Source organism: Lampris incognitus, chromosome 9 (genome assembly GCF_029633865.1).
Source record: "Lampris incognitus isolate fLamInc1 chromosome 9, fLamInc1.hap2, whole genome shotgun sequence".
NCBI lineage: Eukaryota > Metazoa > Chordata > Actinopteri > Lampriformes > Lampridae > Lampris > Lampris incognitus.
Window position 1 is genome coordinate 32,127,018 of NC_079219.1, and position 21,609 is coordinate 32,148,626.

The 21,609-nt window shown below is 44.8% G+C and overlaps 1 protein-coding gene across 1 annotated transcript in view; it reads left to right on the plus strand.

The window, feature by feature from the left end:
• The window catches only part of znf516 (zinc finger protein 516), a 44,967-nt gene that overhangs the window by 12,458 nt on the left and 10,900 nt on the right, over positions 1–21,609 (plus strand). The window contains exon 2 of the mRNA XM_056287125.1: positions 16,374–18,755. Coding sequence (XP_056143100.1) covers positions 16,976–18,755 — 1,780 coding nt within the window. The 5' untranslated portion in view covers positions 16,374–16,975. The remainder of the gene's footprint in view (positions 1–16,373; positions 18,756–21,609) is intronic.

Here is a 21,609-nt window from a genome sequence, read left to right on the forward strand (position 1 = left end):
GAGCATACATAAAGACACTTTCAAAAGATAGTCCCATAAACTAAACTTCAATTTAGGAGATTGAGTGTGTTGCTGTTGAGACTTGCTGCCTGCTATAATCTAATCCCTGGTTGCACAACTCTATTTAAAGAGCACATCCGCTAATCCCATCAGATTATACCCGACCAACTCCACGAAATCATCCAATTAATGCTCTTAAAATCAACTCCAAAACTCCTGTTTGTGTTCCTCACCAATCCCCAAATTATAGCAATAATTTATATACAAATATGACCCATTTATTCTCTTTGGATCTGCTTCCCACAGGTGGTCTCAAATTGAGAGACTGTTCTATGCAGGATTATAATATCCTCCCAGTGTTGTCAGTACATTTCCAATTTGCTTATGTATATGTGAATTGATCTCTAATAAAAGTTGCTTTTTTTGTGGCTTTTTCTTCCCAATTGTATCTGGCCAATTACCCCATTTTCCGAGCTATCTCGGTCACTGCTCCGACCCCTCTACCGATCCGGGGAGGGCTGCAGACTACCACGTTTCCTCTGATACATGTGGCGTCGCCAGCTGCTTTTTTTTAACTAGTGAGGAGTTTCACCAGGGGGATGTAGCGCGTGGAAGGATCACACTATTCCCCCCTCCCCCCTGAACAGGCGCCCCGACCGACCAGAGGAGGCGCTAGTGCAGCGACCAGGACACACACCCACATCCGGCTTCCCACCTGCAGACACGCCCAATTGTGTCTGTCGAGACGCGCGATCAAGCCCGAGGCAACACGGGGATTCGAACCGCCGACCCCCGTGTTGGTAGGCAATGGAATAGACTGCTACGCTACCCGGATGCCATAAAAGTTGCTTTTTAAGGCTAAATTAGATCATTAGGTTTGGATACACCACTCACTGCCTTTTAGCCATTTCCAGGTACATTTGGTTCAGCTTTCTGAGTGACCGAGCTCTGTTCTAACATTTCACTCTTTTGCTTTAAATCCCCACACAAACACGCCACCCTGCTCATGTGCATTGGTTCTTAGTAGAGCTGAAAGCAGAAGAAGGCTGTGTGGGATGCTCAAGGCATCCTTGTTTCATTTAGTTGGATCTAAAGTGAAAGGGAGTGTGCAGCTGCAGTTTGTGTGTATGCATGTGGACGAGTGTGTGTGTGTGTTGTGTCAGTGTGTATCAGATAACTTTGGTCATTGTTTCTTGTGCTGTTTTCTAAACACATTAGAGATTGAACATGTGTTCTTGTTGTCTTTCCAAATCTGGAGATCTAAACCATATGTTATGAAATCACATCACAGATAAACATTGGGATGTAGATTACTGTCCTCCTCTCTGGTTTTGCCAACAGTTTGTCTTGCTACTCTTTGCTACTGTGAGCACGCCACTTTTTTTCTTTTTCTTTTTTGTTTCCCAGCATTCCCCGGGTCATAAACACACATCCTCTTTCTCATTCAACTGAATAAGCACTCCTTGGTTTTCCTAACACCCCCCTTGCACCCCCACCACAAACACCTATCTTCCACTGTTAGGTGTCTCTCCTTTGTGCAGTGTGTTGTGTAAAGTTGTCCTGGTTAGGGGTCGACCGATGTTTTTTTTTGCAGGGCAGATACCGATATCGATTATCGGTAAGTTATGGCGGCCGATAACTGATATTTGGGCCGATATTCAGTTGCAGTAAATTTAAAAAAAAAATTGTGCCAAAATTTACAGCAACACAAACCCCAACACAAGGCTGCCATTAAATGAACATATGTTTGATTGAAAGTTTGTGTAAAACAGAAAACATTTTAAAAAATAAAGTGCATGATGTTCAAGGCACTAGATAACAATCTGAGTGGAATTTTTTTTAATAAAAATAAATAATTTCCAAAACATGAAAATGGAATGAATTAAACTGCATGGACAGCAGGAAGTAAACTTTGATCAAACTGAATAATTATAATGTTAAAATAACGCCACATAAATTGGTTAAAGTGCTCCCAGCAGGCTTTGACTGAACTGAATGGAAAAATATACATTAGTGACAACATGTTCCCTTTCTCTTATCTTTAAAGTGATGGTTTGGGTTTTTTTGAAGTGGGGTTGCATGAGGTACTTACCAATAGTCAGTGTATTTACCTGCAGTAGATGGGAGTCTGTGCGCTCCCAGTTTGGAGATTCAGCAGGAGTAGCCGGCACGGAAGTTGAGGAATGGTACACGGACAAAACCCTCCCATGTGGAACTACATTCTGTCAACTGCAGAATGTCCATATTCCTTCGCATAAGTGCACCTATGCAGTGCACGTTATTACGCCTGCATCAGCAGAACCAGATGGATGTTCTGCGGTTGAGAGAATGTAGTTATGGAGTTCATGTTATGGGGGCCGATAGCCGATATTTGGGGCCAATATTCAGTTGCAGTAAATGTAAAATTAATGTTGTGCCAAAATTTACAGCAAAACAAACCCCAACACGAGGCTGCCTTTAAATGAACATATGTCTAATAGAACATATTTGAAAAAGATAAAAATGAAGTGCATGATGTTCAAGGCACTGTCTGACAACAATCTAATGTAACAATGTTGAGTGGAATTCTTTAGAACAATTTTGTTTTTTTTCTTCCACTAAAAATAAATAAATACAAAAATACATGAAATAAAATTTAAATTTAAACACTCCTTATCTAACTAAACACTCACTCCTTACCAATAACCCCTCAGTACTCTAAGTAGTCCCAATTCAGTAACACCAAGTTGTGCTGTAGAAAGCATAGCTTCTCAGCATTTTCTCCATTCAGTCTGCTCCTGTTTTTAAATCAATCAACTGTTACAGTCTTTATATTCTCAGTCGGTTTTAAGTGCAGTGCAGTAAGTGCGGTACTAAGTGCACTAACTGCACGGTAATTTTTCCCCTAGCAGACATATATTTCATGCACATCAACGGACTTATAAAGTATAACCATCGCTTACTTGATGCATTCACAAGAACGGTGGCATTGCGAGGATAATTACCTTAAAATGGGAAAATGAAGACAAAGAGACGAACACGTTGCTTTCTTTCGGTTCAATGAGGAAAAGTCAGCGCATGCTCCTCCTTGTGACAATCCTAGGCATTACAAATCAAGCGACAAACCATTCACCAAAAACAAGTCGAGCTCAGATTAAACCTATCACATATATGACATCAAAATATGTTGTACATGATACCACGTTTAATGACCGCCGCTCTTTTAGCAACGCGTAACCACCGACCTCGTCGTCTGGAATTAACGTTTATTTTTGACATCAAAATATGTTGCGCATGATACCACCGCTCTTAATAGCGCGTTCATGCTCAACACTGACAATAACACTATTGTAACGTGCATGGATAAGTAGACACGCTGGCCACTGGCTGGCGAGTCTAACCCTTTAGTCGAGCGGTTAGCGATGCCTCCTGCGGTGCGGGCGATACGGGTTCGCGTCCCGGCCGCGGCAGTTCCTGTGGTGGCGTTGTCCCCCGAATTCGCTACACTGTGCAGCTGAAATATCACACACTGGCTTTTTCCTTTTAGCCTTGTTAGATTTGAGGGGTAAGCACAGCAGTGAAAATTGTGTTCTCTGTTTGAATTGACAACCTGTTATCGAGTTCACGTCGGACCCACATTATGCTCTTTGGTGTGTGTGTGTGTGGAGGGGGAGGGAGACGGAGAAATTAATGTTACGGAGTGAATTTTGTCCCTAAAGCTATGGCATGCTTTTCTTACCAACCGAGCGGGTTTCATAGCACCCGACATGCTCCTCTTACCTCAGAAAAGTGGTCTGACTTCTCGATGCTTCTCTTCTGTGTTTGGGAACTTCGTACTATGCTTCAGGAGAGTGAAGGCTGCGTCGCAAGCGCGCATGTTGCGCAGCGGACATTTTTTACTCGGATGGCCGATAAAAATGTGCCGATAACGATAACGTGAAGAAATGACAAATATCTAAGCCCCGATTATCGGTCGATCCCTAGTCCTGCTGTGGTATGATGTGGGGGGGAAATGACAGTGTGAAATCCTGTGTTGCCCACTTGTTGTGTAAAAGGTCTGCAGGTTTTAGTCAGGCCTGGCTCGTGGGGGACTCCCGTTGTCGGTGTCCGTGTGTTTTCGCTATGCTATAAACGGGAACACTTGAAGCGTCCTCTGCTTTCTCTTGCATCAATCTCAGCTGCTTTTCCAAGTTACCTGCCCATCATTATCTAGATGAATGAACACAGTAAAATCATCAGATCCATTCAAATTCAGTTAATATCAGGAGATTAACTATGTTACTGTAGAGCTGGAATGAGTAACAGGGATTAATTACGTAATTACAGTGTAGTTCATTGAAGGCATATTATAGCGTAGCTCTGCATGCTTTATAAATAAAATTTTCTTTGTCATAACCTGTGACACCTCTGTGTCTCATTTTGCTGATCTTTGACCCATTACATGACCTAGTACATGACAAGGCAAGGGCATTTTTGTAATTACTAATCTTTGGGAAACACTGGCAGCATGGTGCCCAGTTGTTAGTGCTGCCGCCTCACAGCAAGAAGGTCCTGGGTTTGAACCCCGGGGTTGTCCAACCTTGGGGGGGTCATTCCAGGTCGTCCTCTGTGTGGAGTTTGCATGTTCTGCCCATGTCTGCAGTGGGTTTCTCCGGGTGCTCCGGTTTCCCCCATCATCAAAAGACATTCATGTTAGGGTTAGTACTGTCTGTGCCCTTGACTGAGGCATGGCGAGATGAACTGGAGTTGGTCCCTGGGTGCTGCACCGAGGCTGCCCACTTCTCCTAGCTACACAGCTCGGATGGGTTAAATGCAGAGAAGATTCTCCCCACAGGGATTAATTAAGTATATATATATTAAAAAAAACGTTGTTAGTCATATTAACTATTGTTAATCTCATTAACCAATATTTATACCAACAGCAGCACAGGTGTGTTCTGTGTGGGACTATGATCTGGTAATTAACTTTAATTGTAAACTAACTCTGCAGGAAATGGTGCTTAAAAGGTGCAGACCACGTGCTGTTGGAGTGTTACAAACAGACCTCGACATGGTGGGTTGGGTTATGCTGCTTGTATTCTGAGAGGATGTTGAGCTCTGGCTTCTCTCAAACTTGCCCTCATCTGCACAGTAAGAGAGAGAGAGACTGTGGAAGACTTTGCTGTGCTCTTCAAATGACTTTAACAGCCTGGCTGATTTCATCTGCTGTGTTTACAGCATGTGATCTCTGCTGCCCCGCTCTCTCTGCTCTTCAATCCACGTTATCCAACTTTCTGTTTATCTTACTAGATCCCTCACATTTTCCCCTTTGTCTTTGATTTTCCCATTTATTATCCCGTCCGCTCTCTTACTCTGACTTGAGCTCGCTTTTTTTTGTTGTTGTTTTGTTTTGTTTTTTTTTTGTGCTTTTTATCTTTGTGCTCATTTGCTCGACTTATGGTTCCTTGCTATGCCGCCCCGTCTTCTACTTGCTCGCCCGCCCCCCTCTGCATCTGAGCCTTTTTCACTATGAGTTTATGGTTTTCCACTCGGTGGCTTAACAAGCTATGGTGATCATCAATGTGAATCCTGCAGCCTGTTGAGACATGACCCAGATGGGATCCACGCTGTTACACATTCATCCAATCATGAGCACAGCTTTAACTGTAATGTCTGAGTACCAAGGAAATGTTCTACATACTCCCTCTCTAGTAAACTCTTTGTCCTGTATTAAAATAGCTGTGTTTGTTATTCCCATCCTGCAGCCAGTTCCTGTGTGTTTCTGCTCTTTTATTTTTATTGGCTCAGAAGCCCTGGGCAGATGTTTCAACCCCCCCACCCCCGTTACCACACACACACACACACACACACACACACACACACACACACACACACACACACACACACACACACACACACACACGCACACACACACGCACACAAGCATATCTCAGTTCAATAGAGAAAACTGTACCTTGCAGAGTAACAGCTTTTCCAAGGGATAGAGTTGAATTTCTCCCTCTGGCTGTTTTTTGAGTGCTGCTATCTTGCAGTGTGTTTTTCTGTTTTGGTTTGTAAGAACTGGCCTAAGCTAATGTTTTTACGGGCCCACACACCCTCTGCCGAAGCATCGCGAGTTCTCCGTGAAAACAGCCCCGCAATGCAAGTTGCAGGTTTCTAGTCGCATGGCAGAGCTGATGCAGATCTACTGCTCCCCGTTCTCACTCTTAACCTGGGACATCGACCGGGATTTCACTCCTACCTCAAACGACTATGGGCCGTCAAAATGACCACCCAGGGGTTGTCAAGATCACGGTTGTCAAGATAAATACCCAGTTGAGATATTTATGCATTGCATATGTTAGTATGTGTGTTAAGAATCGACTGACACCAAAAATTAAATTTTTTAACAACTTTAACACTATTTTTCAAACAATTCCAGCGCCTGTAAATACTGCAACGCCTCGGTGGTAGTCATGGTGCGTCTGAAACGGCGTCTGTAACCAGACACGTTGGCAATAATCAAAAATCAAGTTTAGACTGTTACTCTGCACTGGAGAACACTAGTGTGTTTCTAGGACAGAGCAATGAACGTCGCGAAGGAAATGACGCGACCGACACACGTCATAAATAGTGACATGACGCGCACGATGACGCACGAATTACGCGTGGTCATTTTGACTGCTCATGGTCGTTTTAGGTAAAGCTTGTAACTTTTTTTTTGCAATTGATCTAAAACTAATTTTGATCCAAATATATGCAATTTTAGGAGCATTAACGAAGTGCCAGGTCTGCATCTTATTCCCCCCGCAAAGTTATTAAACTTTGAAAATCCAAAACTGTCAAAATGACAGTTTTGGTCATTCTAGGTCATATAGAGCCCGTGTGGCTTGGAGAAAGTCCCATTTTGGTGAATGGCATGGCGGATGGCAGTGTTGGTAGGAGAAAAGAGAACTGAGAGATGAGGAAGTGATAAGGTACAGGGGGGCGGGAAAAAAATTCCTTATCTTCCAATTTATAACTACCTTTCTTTCTTTTTTTTTTGCTACAAGCTCATTGCAAGCTAGATGTGTTGCTCTGGCGTTACTTTTACTGTTATTTTTTCGACCTGTTTATCTTTGCCCTGCCACACACCAGCTCAAGTCTTATGTTCCTGCTTTACCACAACTTTGCTTTCACTCTGAGGGAAAAAGCAAAGCAGTCTGGTGATCTTATCGTAGATCAAGTCTCTTTCAATGTTCAACTTTCAGACTAAACATCTGTGCATGTGTGTGACTGGACGTGTCCGTGCTCCTGATGAAGGAAGGGTTTTGCAGAGTGGACATGGTATCTGTGGACCCGTATCATGCAGATGAGCCTCTCTCTGTTTCTCTGCTGTAAAGTCACATGTAGTTTAGGTCAGTGTGAGGGTAGTTTAGTCTGTTGGAAGTGATGGCACATCCCTGTCTGTCTGTGTGGAATGCTGTCATGAGGGAGGTCGCTCTCTGGGCCGCACAGACAGCCTGGTCTGGTCTGGTCCAGGGGAGCACCCAAGGCTTAACAAGTGGTGTGAGAAAAACAGGCAGGCTTTGAGACGGAGGGGGAGGAAAGTGTGCACCAACACATACACAAACACACACACACACACACACACACACACACACACACACACACACACACACACACACACACACACACACACACACACACCGTCCCAGAGGAAGCAATGCCTCTGACCCTGGAGATGGTAGGGCCCAGGGGAGCAGGCAGATCTGGGTGGCTTTGATCAATCTCTCTCTCTCTCTCTCTCTCTCTCTCTCTCTCTCTCTCTCTCTCTCTCTCTCTCTCTCTCTCTCTCTCTCTCTCTCTCTCTCTCTCTCTCTCTCTCTCTCTCTCTCTCTCTCTCTCTCTCTCTCTCTCTCTCTCTCTCTCTCTCTCTCTCTCTCTCTCTCTCTCTCTCTCTCTCTCTCTCTCTCTCTCTCTGTCACTTTCTCCCTCTCTCTCCCTCTCTCACTCTCTCTCTCTGTCTCGCTCTGTCTCTCTCTCTGATGAGCAGCAGGTACAATATAAAAATGAGCATTACAGTCTAATGTATCTTAACTTATTAGGCTTTGTTCTCGCTGGGGAAGGGTATGCTATTCAAAAGAAAAGAAGAGGCGTTGCAGAGATGAAACATCAGTATTTGCAACTGTCAAAATGCAAAGCTGACTTTTGAACAGTTAGCAGCAGTTAAGTAGCTGTTTTTCACAAATTCCAAATAGCTCCAAGTGTTTTATGTTTTTTTTTATGAATTGTAGCATATGCTGCACTTCTGGAGCTGACAACCACCCACTTTTCCTCTCGGGCCGTCCGGTAATCCCACGAGCATGGTCCGTCCACTCTGCAAAATGTAACATGACAGTGTTGACCCAAACACCTGCTATCGTCCCCAGTTCCTACACACACACACACACACACACACACACACACACACACACACACACACACACACACACACACACACACACACACACACACACACAGACACACACACACACACCCACATACACACAGACACAGTCTCTGGGACACAGTGGGGTCTTTTTTTCTATCCAAAAACCTTCTCACGCAAATAGAAGAAATAGACCCCCCCCAGCCTACTTATCAGGGGTAAGAGAAGGACAGGGAGAGGACCCCGCCATTGTTCTGCCTCCCCTGTCACATTAATGGTGTGAGTGAGGGCTTGGGACGGGGATTGGGGGTTGGGATGGGATCATGGATAAGCAGGGGGTGGAAATACGGAAGAGAGACCCCAACAATGGCCCTGCAAAGCCCCCGCTGCTCTGACTGCCTGTGAGCATGACGTGCTCTGACAATCCAGAAACACACCCAGACTGGACCCAAACTAAACCCAAGCTAGAGCCAGTCCAGACCCAGACTGGACCCAAACTAAACCCAAGCTAGAGCCAGTCCAGACCCCAAACTAAACCCAAGCTAGAGCCAGTCCAGACCCACACTGGACCCAAACTGGACCCACGCTGGACCCGCAGCCACATCAAACCATGTCCACTGACCTCTAAGGTCAAGGGTGTTCTAGTGTCTTGGCTTACTCGTCTAGTGCGTGCACACATGCACCCCCCCCACACACACACACTCTTGCACATATACCAGTGTTAACACACATAACCTTTTTATTCAGAGTTGAAACTTCTTATGTCAACCCAAAAAGGAGCCATAAAGTTCCAGATGTATGAGTTGTGCTAGCAGTATGATAGTGTGTGTGTGTGAGTGTGTGTGTGAGTGTGTTTCTCCAGCTGTGCTCTACCCCTCTCTGTCTTTATTGCGATGCTTGCACCAGAGCTCTTTTGTCTGTTGGCCCAGAACAGGGTAGGAGGTGAAGAGAGTTTGTTCATAATGGATTATTGATTGGTCTGAGAATCCACTGGCACTGCTGTGTGTGTGTGTGTGTGTGTGTGTGTGTGTGTGTGTGTGTGTGTGTGTGTGTGTGTGTGTGTGTGTGTGTGTGCGTGTGTACTCTAGGCTCCACACCAGCCCCCTGTCCTGCCCTGGGTACTGAATGTGTCCATTTAATGAACCACTGTCCAGAGGATTGTGAGCTTTTTTAACGTGCTTTCTGTATATGCCCCAAGAAGCAGTGTGCACGCAGGCATGTGCAGTGCCCGTGTGTGTGTGTGTGTGTGTGTGTGTGTGTGTGTGTGTGTGTGTGTGTGTGTGTGTGTGTGTGTGTGCACACCTCAGTGTCTGTGTGAGCAGCTCTCTGTATGGGCTGTTAAGCTCTCAAAGCTGCCTGTATGAGGCTGTGTTAAAAGCCCACTGTGTGCAGATATAGACTTTAAAAGATGAGTGTGGGAAACTTTAAAAGCCCTCTCTGTTTGCCTCTTGATGCCATAGTTGTTGCTATATGTGTCTGGTGGCGATACAGGAGGTTCACTCTAACTTTTTTTTTTTTTGGTCCTCTGTGTTTTGCTTCATAAATGCTGGACTGTGTGCTGCTGTGTGGGAGGAGAGAGATGGCATCTCTGCAGCATGAGAGCTGCACACGGTTACCATAGCCGTAGTCATTTCTACTGATTAGATGACAGTGTGACTGAGTCGGTACATTAGGAAGGCACTAGTCTATACACTGAGGCTCAATAGATGTGTGCTACACCTCCATCCAAGATCACTGCTGTGATGAAGGTGCTTCCTGGCTGGACGACAGCGTTCTCCATCACGGGGCAGGAAACTGTAGGGCGTGTCACCTTTTTTTCTCGAGCATGCACACACAACGGGCTTCATCTCGAAGACATTTATGATTAATACTACATTCGTCGTGTTTCTGTATGTGTAGATAGAAAACAGAAAATCTCTTTGCTGTAAGCAAGACCTCTCTCGCTGGTCCGTCTTTGACACCTTAAAGAAGGCCTGTTTTTAGACCAGCTCCAGATGTGGATCCTCGGAGTCCTCCTGTGATCCAAACAGAAATAGCCACGGCTCCTTTGCAAGGGAAGAAATGGATGGGAAGAAAAAAAGAAACGGAGCGGATAGCTTCTTCTCACAGGACCTCAGCTGCTACAGTTCAGTGTGTAGAAAGGATCAGCAAAGAAAAAACAAAACATTTGCTTTTGTTGAACACAGCGGTCATTATCAGCTGAGTAGGTTTCTATTGACTCCCAAAGACTCATGCCAGGACCTCTCACCTTGTCTCATATCACACCACATGGCAGCTTTGTGTGTGTGTGTGTGTTTGTGTCCAGTGGGAATTCACAGTTAGATTGACTACGTTGATGACATCCAAAGTAAATAAATGGTGCCACCATTCCTGGCAGCTCTGGAAAAAGAGTGTGCCCGTATTAACCAACACTGGGGTTCCCCTCAATATATTCATGGCCACCGCCTCTTTCCTGATGATTTTGATGAAGACTAGTGACCTTCTTTGTGCCCCTGGACTGTTTTCAACCTGTTAATCTTTTTCTTTTTTTGGGGTGGGGGTGAGGGGGGGGTCAAGGGCAGTTAAAGTGATGAGCCTTGATTACTTGTTGCTAATGCCATTACATTTTTATTTGGACATGTGACTGTGTGGTGGGACAGCGCCTCGAATCCTCCCCATCCCCCTTCTTCTGACCCCCAATCAAGGAAGAGCATTCTCAAGAAATAACATCATTATCCCCATTTTAGTTTGTTCCCTGACAGAAGATAACTAGTAAGAGAAAGACGGGGGGGGGGGGGGAGAGGGCAAGAGAGAGAGAGAGAGCAGATGGAGGTGATGACTATGGGGGTTTGCGTGTCTCCTCCTTTTGCTTGTTCGAGCCCATAAGCGATTGATTCATGCTGCTTCTAGTTCTCTGCAGAATCCAGTCACGTTTATTCAGAGGTGGCTTGTAAAGTATTTAATCTTCCTTTGTATCAGGGTGCTCTGATTATTTCCAGAGTTTTTAACTCCGCACTGCAGCCAGCATCAGTCAACATTTCAGGCCGCGAATGCAACGACTCTGGATTTGCTATTGCTTCTAGCCAAGAGTTGGGTGTCTTTTAATCAATAAAGGGAAGGGCATTCAGGAGGAATAAAGGCTTATTTTTGTGTAACTGAGTTGTAGAAATGAAACAGGGCATTTTTTTTCCCACATACCTTGAAAATGTGTGATACCATGAGCCAATACATAATCATAGTTGGGAAAACTCCAGCGGCATTTCCACTGGTAATACCTCAGAGAACCAACCGCCTTTGTGTTTGTCATCAAATTCTCTTCAACTTCACCCACACACACACACATACACACACACACATGGTGAGAAGCACACACACACACACACACACACACACACACACACACACACACACACACACACACACACACACACACACACACAAGGGGAAATATAACTCATAAGAAAGGTTTTGGAAAGTGAGAAGAACAAAGTTGTTTTCGCGTTCAACTGTTGATGCAGTTTTGAAATATGAATATGAGTTTGGAGGTTTTTTACTGGATCTGAATTTCCAACAGAACTTTTGAGAAAGAAAAAAAAAAGCACAAAATAGGTTTTCATGTGAGGGTTGTTGGGCTTCTACCCTTTTTCTATACCACTTTTAAAAGCTGTATATGTAAAATAATTCTCAGTACTAGGTCAGACGGAGCTGTTTAAGGTCTATAGGTTTCTACGTTACAGTCTATTTTTTACTTTAAAGCAACATAAGCCTGAAGTGCACTTGTGGCTGTAAAAGTACTTCTTAGGAGCCTAAGCTTATTAAAAATTGTTGGAAAAGTATTTGGTGCTGGGTGCAGAGTGGTGGTTATTCATATGTATGATTGTTGCCATAGTAACCAATCCTCACCTCTTCACTTTATGATTATGATCAATTATCCAGTTATAATATCAGTTTGACATTAATGCAGCTTATTGGCTCCGGCACTTTATGTAAAAGCCTTTTATAATACTGTTATTCATATGCCATATTATGCATAAGTCCACATTTTTAGCATCTGCTGAAGTTTGAGCTCCATTCCAGGAAAATTACCTTCATATGGATGTATATGTCAGTGAAGTCTTAGTATCGACACATAGTGAGGGCGTCCGGGTAGCATAGCGGTCTATTCCATTGCCTACCAACGCGGGGGTCGCTAGTTCGAATCCCTGTGTTACCTCCGGCTTGGTCAGGCGTCCCTACAGACACAACTGGCCATGTCTGCGGGTGGGAAGCCGGATGTGGGTATGTGTCCTGGTCGCTGCATTAGCGCCTCCTTTGGTCAGTTGGGGCACCTGTTTGGGGGGGAGGGGGAGCTGGGGGGAATAGCGTGATCCTCCCACGTGCTGTGTCCCCCTGGTGAAACTCTCACTGTCAGGTGAAAAGAAGCGGCTGGCGACTCCACATGTATCAGAGGAGGCATGTGGTAGTCTGTAACCCTCCGTGGATTGGCAGAGTGGGTGGAGCAGTGACCGGGATGGCTCTGAGGAGTGGGTTAATTGGCTGGATACAACTGGGGAGAAAAAGGGGGAAAAATTAACCAAAAAAGAAAAAAGTATGGACACATAGTGTCACAGATGTGAAGCACAACTGCCATGTGACTTAATCATGAACAAAACGATCCAAGATCGTTGTCTTGAGTTTCAATTTGGAAGCAGGCTTTGTATTTGACTTTCAACTGAGTAGCTAACATTACATGCTGTTTGCATCATATGCTGATTGGACACATACTAGAAGTAAAACCTGTAATTTTGGGAATTATCAACCTCTATGCAATTCCAACTCACCGTTGTGTTGTGTTGTGTTGTGTTGTGTTGGTTTGTGTTGTGTTGTGTTGTGTAGTGTGGGTTGGATTGGAGATGGGGAGAAGGGAACGGTCCCTCTGTGAAGGAGTATGAGCAGTGAGGGACAAAGCTTCTTTTATGGCGGAGTCAGGAAAACAATCATGTTCATGGTGCATTCATACCAAACACAACGGCAAAATTTGACACAGCACAAATCAATGAAAAGTCAATGGAAAGAGCTGATGATGCAATAAGCCCCAAGATAGGCGGATGGTAAAACAACGGCAAGCCAACCATTTCAAAGTGAACATATGGGACTTGATAGGAAATCGACGAAGGCCCTCGGTCCTCTTGCTTTGACAGGGAGCTGTGCTGTTTGGCTCCCTACTAGCCAAACTGTTGCTGAAGTTGAACTTTTTTTCTTTTCTTTTTTTGGCATTAAAAACATTTCTTTGGGCCTTTACAGACAAATGTTCACTTAACTTTACAGTGTGTAATGCACAGCCAGACTCCTCAGTGCCTCTCCTTCACTGCAAAATGACAACATCTCAAGTGCCTGGGGGAGGCCACCAGTCAAGAAATGGTGCGGTCGGCCAAATGAGGAAACACCATTGCCACCAATGACCAAATGAACCAAGTTAAGCAAACAAATGATGATGCTGTGTTGCGTGATCTATGTGAGACCATCAGAGCGATAAATATTGCGAAAGTTATTCTGCTGTTCATCGGACGTCGGCAGTATGTGTGGCCATGGTGACTCACCTGTCCTGTACTCTGGAATTTTGTTTTTTAGCAGCATAATTATAGAACACAAAAATGGAACATGGGGTGTTTTCCCATTTGAAATAAAAGAAAAAATGAAAGAAAAAGTAGAAGAACCATACTTACATAAACAAATTTGAACAAAAGAAGGACGCTTTGGAGAAACACACAATTGACCACTTCTTCTAAGTTTTTTACTTTCCAGAAGCCTCATGGAGAAGGTGATTCTTTCCATCACAAACATTTCATAAATTTTATCATACCAGTCCGCTATAGATGGGGTGTCTGGCTTAAGCCATCTCTTTGTAATTGCTTTTATAGCAGCTACACTCAATATTCCAAATAAGTAACTTGAATTAATTTTTGTGGGTTTTGCATGTAATAGACCAAAGAGGCGTTCATCCCAATTAAAAGTAATTTTTTTCGGCTTGGTCAGACGTCCCTTCAGACACAATTGGCCGTGTCTGTGGGTGGGAAGCCGGATGTGGGTATGTGTCCTGGTCGCTGCACTAGCACCTCCTCTCGTTGGTCGGGGTGCCTGTTCAGGGGGGAGGGGGAACTGGGGGGAATAGCGTGATCCTCCCACGTGCCACATCCCTCTGGTGAAACTCCTCACTGTCAGGTGAAAAGAAGCGGCTGGCGACTCCACATGTATCGGAGGAGGCATGTGGTAGTCTGCAGCCCTCCCCAGCTCGGCAGAGTGGGTGGAGCAGCGACCGGGATGGCACGGAAGGGTGGGGTAATTGGCCGGATACAATTGGGGAGAAAAAGGGGAGAAGAAAAAAAAAAGTAATTTTTGTCCCAAATATAGTCACTGATTCTATATAAATCTTACACCAAAAGGTATTTATTTTTGGGCAGGCCCAAAACAAGTGGTAGTGATCGGCTTCCTGGGAGCTGCAAGTTGAACATTTTCCAACTCAGTTGAGCTACCATTTCTATTATTTCTCGTATCTCAGGGAGAAACAGCAGCTTTTTGTGCCGTGTCAACTCTTTCCACTCACTTTTCATGGATTCCCGACTGCTCTCACCATTGAACTAATATAGGCTGTGCTTTTGAAGGATGAAGAGCTCTAAAACTGATAAAAAGATTCAGTGGTGATGCCAACCGTGCAAGATGTTTATCGTTCAAAGTGACCTTTTGTCATTTCTAAGTGTTGTGTGGCAGGTATCAGTAGGCGGTGAATCGGGGGTAGAAGGGTGTAGCTACACCCCACAACAAGAAACCATAACAGCGACATACAACAGAATTCAAAAATAACATGGAGCTTGCCAATTGTCTGAACTGTGTCTTTAGCTACCCAACAGGCTGGAAAAGCAAGCTGACACAGCAGAAACACTTAAGAACTTTTATGAAAATACTATTTGTTAAAGCAGGTTAAAGGTGATAGGGAAGTTCTAACTTGCATTTCTGCCGATGGCATTTCTGTGACGTCCTACCTCGAGCGAAACCACATGGAAAATACCGAGTTAAGTGAATAGGGGTGGGGGTGCAGAAGAAAAAAAAAGTCACTTAAGATAGCTCAAAAAGTAAAATCTTTGATATCTTTCAACAATATAATTGCACTCATCCCCCCCCCCCCGCCGCCCCCTGGGAAAAATAATCTACACAGAAAGTATAGCTAAAAGTGAGATTACATGTAAATTTGTGTGTGAGGGAGTAAGAAGCCATGTTCATGACGGGTACTCTGCATCTAAAGATATTCAGCCCTTAACAATATGAATTGTTTGGTAAAGTTTTGTGGAGCCCCATCATTTGAATAGGTGCACGGCAATGCCTGAGATGGACATTTTTGATAAAGACTAAAGCAGCCTCACAAAGGATTTCGCTTTGAGGCCTCTCTCTTTCTTCCCCGTCAAACCTTCTCTGGTTTTCTTCCTCTGTCTCTTTTTTACTCTCTCCACTCCCCTCCCATGCCCTCCCCCTTCACTTTACCCCGGCTTGTGACCGGAGAAAGAGAGCAAAGCAAACTGTCTGAAGAGCCACTTCCTGTTGTGTACTTAAGATCCCAGTCATGTGATAATGTCAGTTGAAGCGAGTGCGTGAGGCCAGCGCAGGGAGAGAGGATGGTGGTAGTGCTGATCTTGCTGATGCTAACGTTGCTCCCTGCCACTGTGATTGTGTAAAGTGTCGACTCAGCCGGTGCAGCGTTAGAGTCTGGAGCTCTATACAGCACGTGCACGTGCACACTTACTACACATAAAGTACCGGTAGTGCACACAAGCGACAGATAGCCATAAATATACTACAACTATAATCAGAAGCACAGACGTGATACTTGATGGTTTTCTGTACATGTCACATGGGCGTACTGCTCTCACACGGTGCCTAAATGAACCTAGCTGCTTTCGCAATGATTTTGCTATTTTAACATGATCTCGGTCCTTTTCTATTTCTCTTTCTTGCCCCCTCCCTCTGTCTCTTTCTCTGTCTCTCTCTTTATCAGGTTCATGAAATATATGCATGCTGTGCTGGTCAGAGCTCACCGTTATGCATCCTGAGAGGTGCCGATGAGCTGCAAACTAAAGCCAAAGAGGAGCCAGTGACATGTGAAGAAGAGTGCAGAAACAGCGGAGACAGAGCTCACCAAAGCTGCCTGGACACTGACGGAGTCAAAGTGAAAACTTTCACACAGCTTTTACATAGCTTCAGATACAGCTGCATTTGCTGTGGCTTATGACTGATATGATATAGCCTATTCTGCTGACAGATAGTTAAAACTTTACAACTTCTGTCCAATAAATGGTGGCACTGCACAAGCTACTTTATATGCTGCCATAACATGCACAGACAATGTTTGAATCATCATTTATTGATGGTGCGAGATGGACAGATGGCACTGCTTCCAGTAACCAGAAAGTGCTAGATGACATCCAGCACTAGGTGCACTGTTAGCAGGCCACACTAGATGAGCAAAGGCAGTTAGTAGCGGACCCAACTGACAGAGACGGACAGACAGCCCTAAATGTGCAGCGGCAGATAGCAGTAGTCTCTTGTTTTAGCGAGCTTGCATAGGGCCAGGAAGGCGAGGTTCATCTAGTTTATGCCATGAATCCCCGAGACAGAGCGGAGATGATGGAGACTGAGTCTGGAGATCAAAAGCAAGAGTTGGTTGGAGACAAGATTGGCCAAAGGAGGGAGGTTGAGCGTGAGGATGACAAGACCCCAGGGACTTTCGATTGCAATGTTTGCGGACGCAGCTTTTCCTTCCTGAGCTCTCTGTCCCAGCACATGAGATGCCATACAGGCGCACGTCCTTACAAATGCCCCTATTGTGAGCACCGCGCCTCTCAGAAGGGCAACCTCAAAGTTCATATTCGCAGCCACAAACTTGGCACGCTCTCCAGCCACCACACCAATGAGGACGAAGAGGGTGGGGTCGTGGAGGAAGAGGAGGCTGCTTCTGCTGAGGTGAGTGTCTCTGAGGGTCTCGATGGAGGGACGAGCCCAACTAAGAGCGCCTCAGCCTGTAATCGGATGATCAATGGGGACAGCGCAGAGGAAAACCGCAGAAAATTGCCTGCCAGGAACATAAAGAGGGAGAAGCTAGCAACGGGGCAGCAGCCTTACTGCTGTCGTCTATGTGGGTACGAGGCCCAGCGGGAGGACCAGCTCCTTAGCCATATTGAAAAGGCCCACATAACCGCGGACACAGAGGAGGAGGTCTCCGCAAAGGAAGAGGCTGGGACAGAGGGGGATGTCATCCAGCCACAGAGCGATGGGACCTTCCCCTGTGCATCTTGTGGACAAGTCTTCACTCAAGCCTGGTTCTTGAAGTCACACATGAAGAAACACGCGGGCATCCTGGAGCACTGCTGCCGCATCTGTGGTCGACGCTTCAGGGAAGCTTGGTTCCTTAAGTCCCATATGAAGACTCACAGTACGAAGTCCAAGTCCAGACCGAAAGTTGACTCCTCTGAGCCCCCGGCCACTATTAACAATGTAGCCCAGGACCCTGATATTGTCACTGGTTCTGTTACATCTGTCTATCAGATCTGCTCCAAGTGTGGGAACCTATTTCACAACAGAGAGAGCCTGAGAGCTCATGAAAAAGTTCACAATCACAACTATGGCAGAAAGCCTCAGAGCCAACGCAGATCCACTGAAGAGGAGGGCTCACCAGCTGCTAAAAGACGCTTCCTGGACTACCTCAACCTCCAACCTTCTGAGGAGAAAATACGGGAGGAGGAGAGTGAGAGGAAGAGACTCGGCCAAAGAATCCCAGAGATAGATCCTGTTTGCAGCTACCAGGCCTGGCAACTAGCCACCAAAGGCAGGGTTGTGGAGCCAATCGAGCCCAGTTTTAAGGCCTTGTCCGGGGGAGGGAGCATGGGGGACGACAAGGCCCTGGTGGGAGCTGCTGTTGTTTATGAGAAAGAGAGCAGTCGCTACGTTCTGCAAGGCCAAGAGAAAAGTTCCACGGGTCGACGCAGCAGCTCTGGGCTAGGAGGCCACGGCTCATCCGGAGACCGGACCCCAGAGAGCCTCAGTGACTCAGAATACCGTCCATCTTCCCGCCAGGAACGACGACGGTCGTCGCAGTCACAGGCCTCCTCCAAGTCCAATGAGTGCTTTGAGTGTGGGAAGGTTTTCCGCAGGCGGCACCAGCTGAGTGTCCACCAGCGGGTCCACAGGAAAGATGGAGGAAAGGGGTCCGGAGGAGAGAAAGAGAGAACTACCGGAGAAGACCGATTGGGGTCCGTCAGCGATCCAGAGTCAGGTTCCCTGAGCCGATCCAGCACCCCGAGCTATGGAGAATCCCCGCCGGCCTCCACGCTGGGCAATCAATCCTCAGAGACGAGCCATGCCAATGCAGGCCAGGTGGCAGGTTAGTCAACAAATATCAGTTGTTCTGGGGAAATGCAAATACACACTCACATAGACAAAAAAACTAAATTCACAAAGTATTATTTCACCAAATGTACAACATGAAATAAGGGGCTTAGAATTAGTAGATGAATAGCAGAACATGATTGTTTTTGCTCAGAGTATAATTTTATGTATTTTTACAATTGTTTTATAATTTTATTTAGTATTTTACAACATTTGCATTTTGTTGCTAGTAAGTGCCACGAATGGCTTGTCCAGTCTTCAGCTTTGTGAGATTTCTGTCTTTTTTGCAACCTGGGTCTTATTTTCACAGTTTTTGCCATAGTGCATATGAATTATGGCGTCTTTTTACTTACCAGCTTCATAGTAGAGTTCTTGGACACAGCTCCGCAACAGCATCTTACAGGATGACTGAACTCAAGCGGCAGACGTGTTTCAACAAGTCCAATTTAACCCACTGATCTAAAACGTATTTGGAAGTGAAAATGAAAGTGCAAGTTAAAAGTTATCACCCAAAATGTCTGATGTTATCAATGGTTGATCATATTGCTGAGCTACTACCTGGTTCAACTTGCAGGAATCAGAAGCCTATACTTACTGTAGTAGTAACCATCAAAAACTGCCCAACCAGCACAACTGAGAAGATAATGGAAGATCATGTACACAATCTAACTGAGACACAAGGTTTTTTTGTTTTGTTTGTTGTTTTGTTTTTTTTTTTTTGGGGGGGGGCTGTTAAAAGGACATATTTAAGGCTTGTGTTCAGTTATCCCATAAGACCCTGTTGTAAAGCTATGCCTAGAAGTGGTCCTGTATCCAAATCTCCAAAATGAAGCCTGTCAGTAAAAAGGTGTCATAACTGCTATGCACAATGTCAAAAACTACAAACACAAGACCCAAAATGTAAAAAAATACCAGAAATTATCCTTTGTTGTTGACATGTAAATAATTGGAGTATATACTAAGTTTAAGCACAACTATCCAAACAGATAGCTGGAAAAAAAAGATGAGGCTACTTCAGACCTCCAGTCTGACAGTCACTTGGTAGTCAGCAGCAACATCTGTTAGTGAAATGTGCTTTCTGTATGCAGAACTCCTCTGTGACTAGTCCTCTTTTGAGCAGGGATTAGAGCCACCTTGTGGCAAAATGTTGAAGTGCATGTCTTTTCAGATATGTTTTTTTTATATAAACAATACTAAAAGCGTGCTAAACTTAAACGCTCCTTGAAAAGTCACTTAAGAGCAATTCAGATGCAATGAGGCAACAGTTTTTTGAAAGTTTGCGGCATTAAACGTTATCACGGTAAAAAGTCAAATGTTCATTTTTTCACTTCCAAAAACAAAAAAGCGCATGACAAATTCGTGGTTTGATGATATTTACGGACATTTTTGCAACAGAAAACACAAATATATTTCCTAGAAATGTGTCACATGTACGTGAGCGGTGGTTAACTCACCGTTGTGCTAACAATGCTACGTTGACAGCTATTGCTGCAGAGTACTAAAAGTAGAGCGACTGGCTCCTTATCATCATATCAATGTAGACATGCACAAAATACCACAGCGTTCCTCCTTACCATCTGTTATCTCTTTTCATACGTGTCATCAGAGACCCCATCCGCACCCCCCAGAGTTTAGCTGTGAATGAGTTTTGCCCTCCATTTCTAGTTCTTATTAAAATCTGAATCAGTGCTTGTGTTGTACCTTAAAATAAGGGATGTGTCTGGTTTACAACCAGAAATACATCAAAACTGAAAACTTTTGAATTAACCAGTACTTGATAGATCCAGTAAAAATATATGTAGGAAGGTATCTATGCTCTGAGTTTTGCTAGCGTCGTACCACATAACACGGCAACAAAGGCCATCCTGTTCTCAGCAGTACAAGCTGAGCTAAACATCATTATAGTAAATGTAGTGTAAAGGGCTCAGTCATTTTTGTGTCATAGTCATGACACATTGGGGGAAGGTGGTTGTTATGAAGTCTGATCTCGGGCGGTGCTTAAAAAAGTCCATCTGTAACAGTAAAATCCTCTGCAGGGATGGCTGTAGTGGAAGTGGGACATCTGACGTTAGGTACTAGCGATCTTACCTTTAATATTAAAACCAAGCAAAGTTAACTGCAAAACTTGGAGTCACAGGATAAAATACCTGCTGCCCAAACTAATCCATCCATCCGACTGCCCAGCTATCCCTCCATCTGTCAAGCCCATTCACTCATCCATCCATCCATCCATTCATCCATCCATGCAGTCCAGCAGCTGTCTTCTATTTGCTCTTGTTCCCTCGCCTTGCTGTCTGTTACCTGATCCCTAATGTTACCTGTGGTGCCACCTTCCCCGTCACTCAGCCACTCACCTCGCCAGTCGGCCAGACAGGCTGCCCTGTGTCTGAGGGACTGGTTATTTATAGGCTCCCCTCTTCATAGTGAGGAAGACAGACGATGAAGAAAGTGACACTCAGAGGACTCACAAGTGCCAAATAGCCCGATGCCCTTCCCCATAGCCACCTGCAATGAATGCAAACAAGGATAAGTGTCAGCAAATGATTGACACAAATGTGATTGGCTTATAATGACAATTATAGACATGAGTAAGTGTTCGCCATCAGTAATGTGTTCCCGTTCAAATCTGAAGAGAAGCAGGATTTAAGCAAGGCAATCCCCCCCCCCCCCGGTAGACCTAGTCGACAGGGGATCAGACTTCTGATAGCAGTTGACATATTAGATGCAATAAAATAGCCTGTTAGTTTGAAAAATGTACTATTCTCATATATATGTAAATGTATATATATAAAGTGCACTCTTCTTGCCAAGATGCTAAATAATTTATTGTGAAAGCAATATGTTGTGAT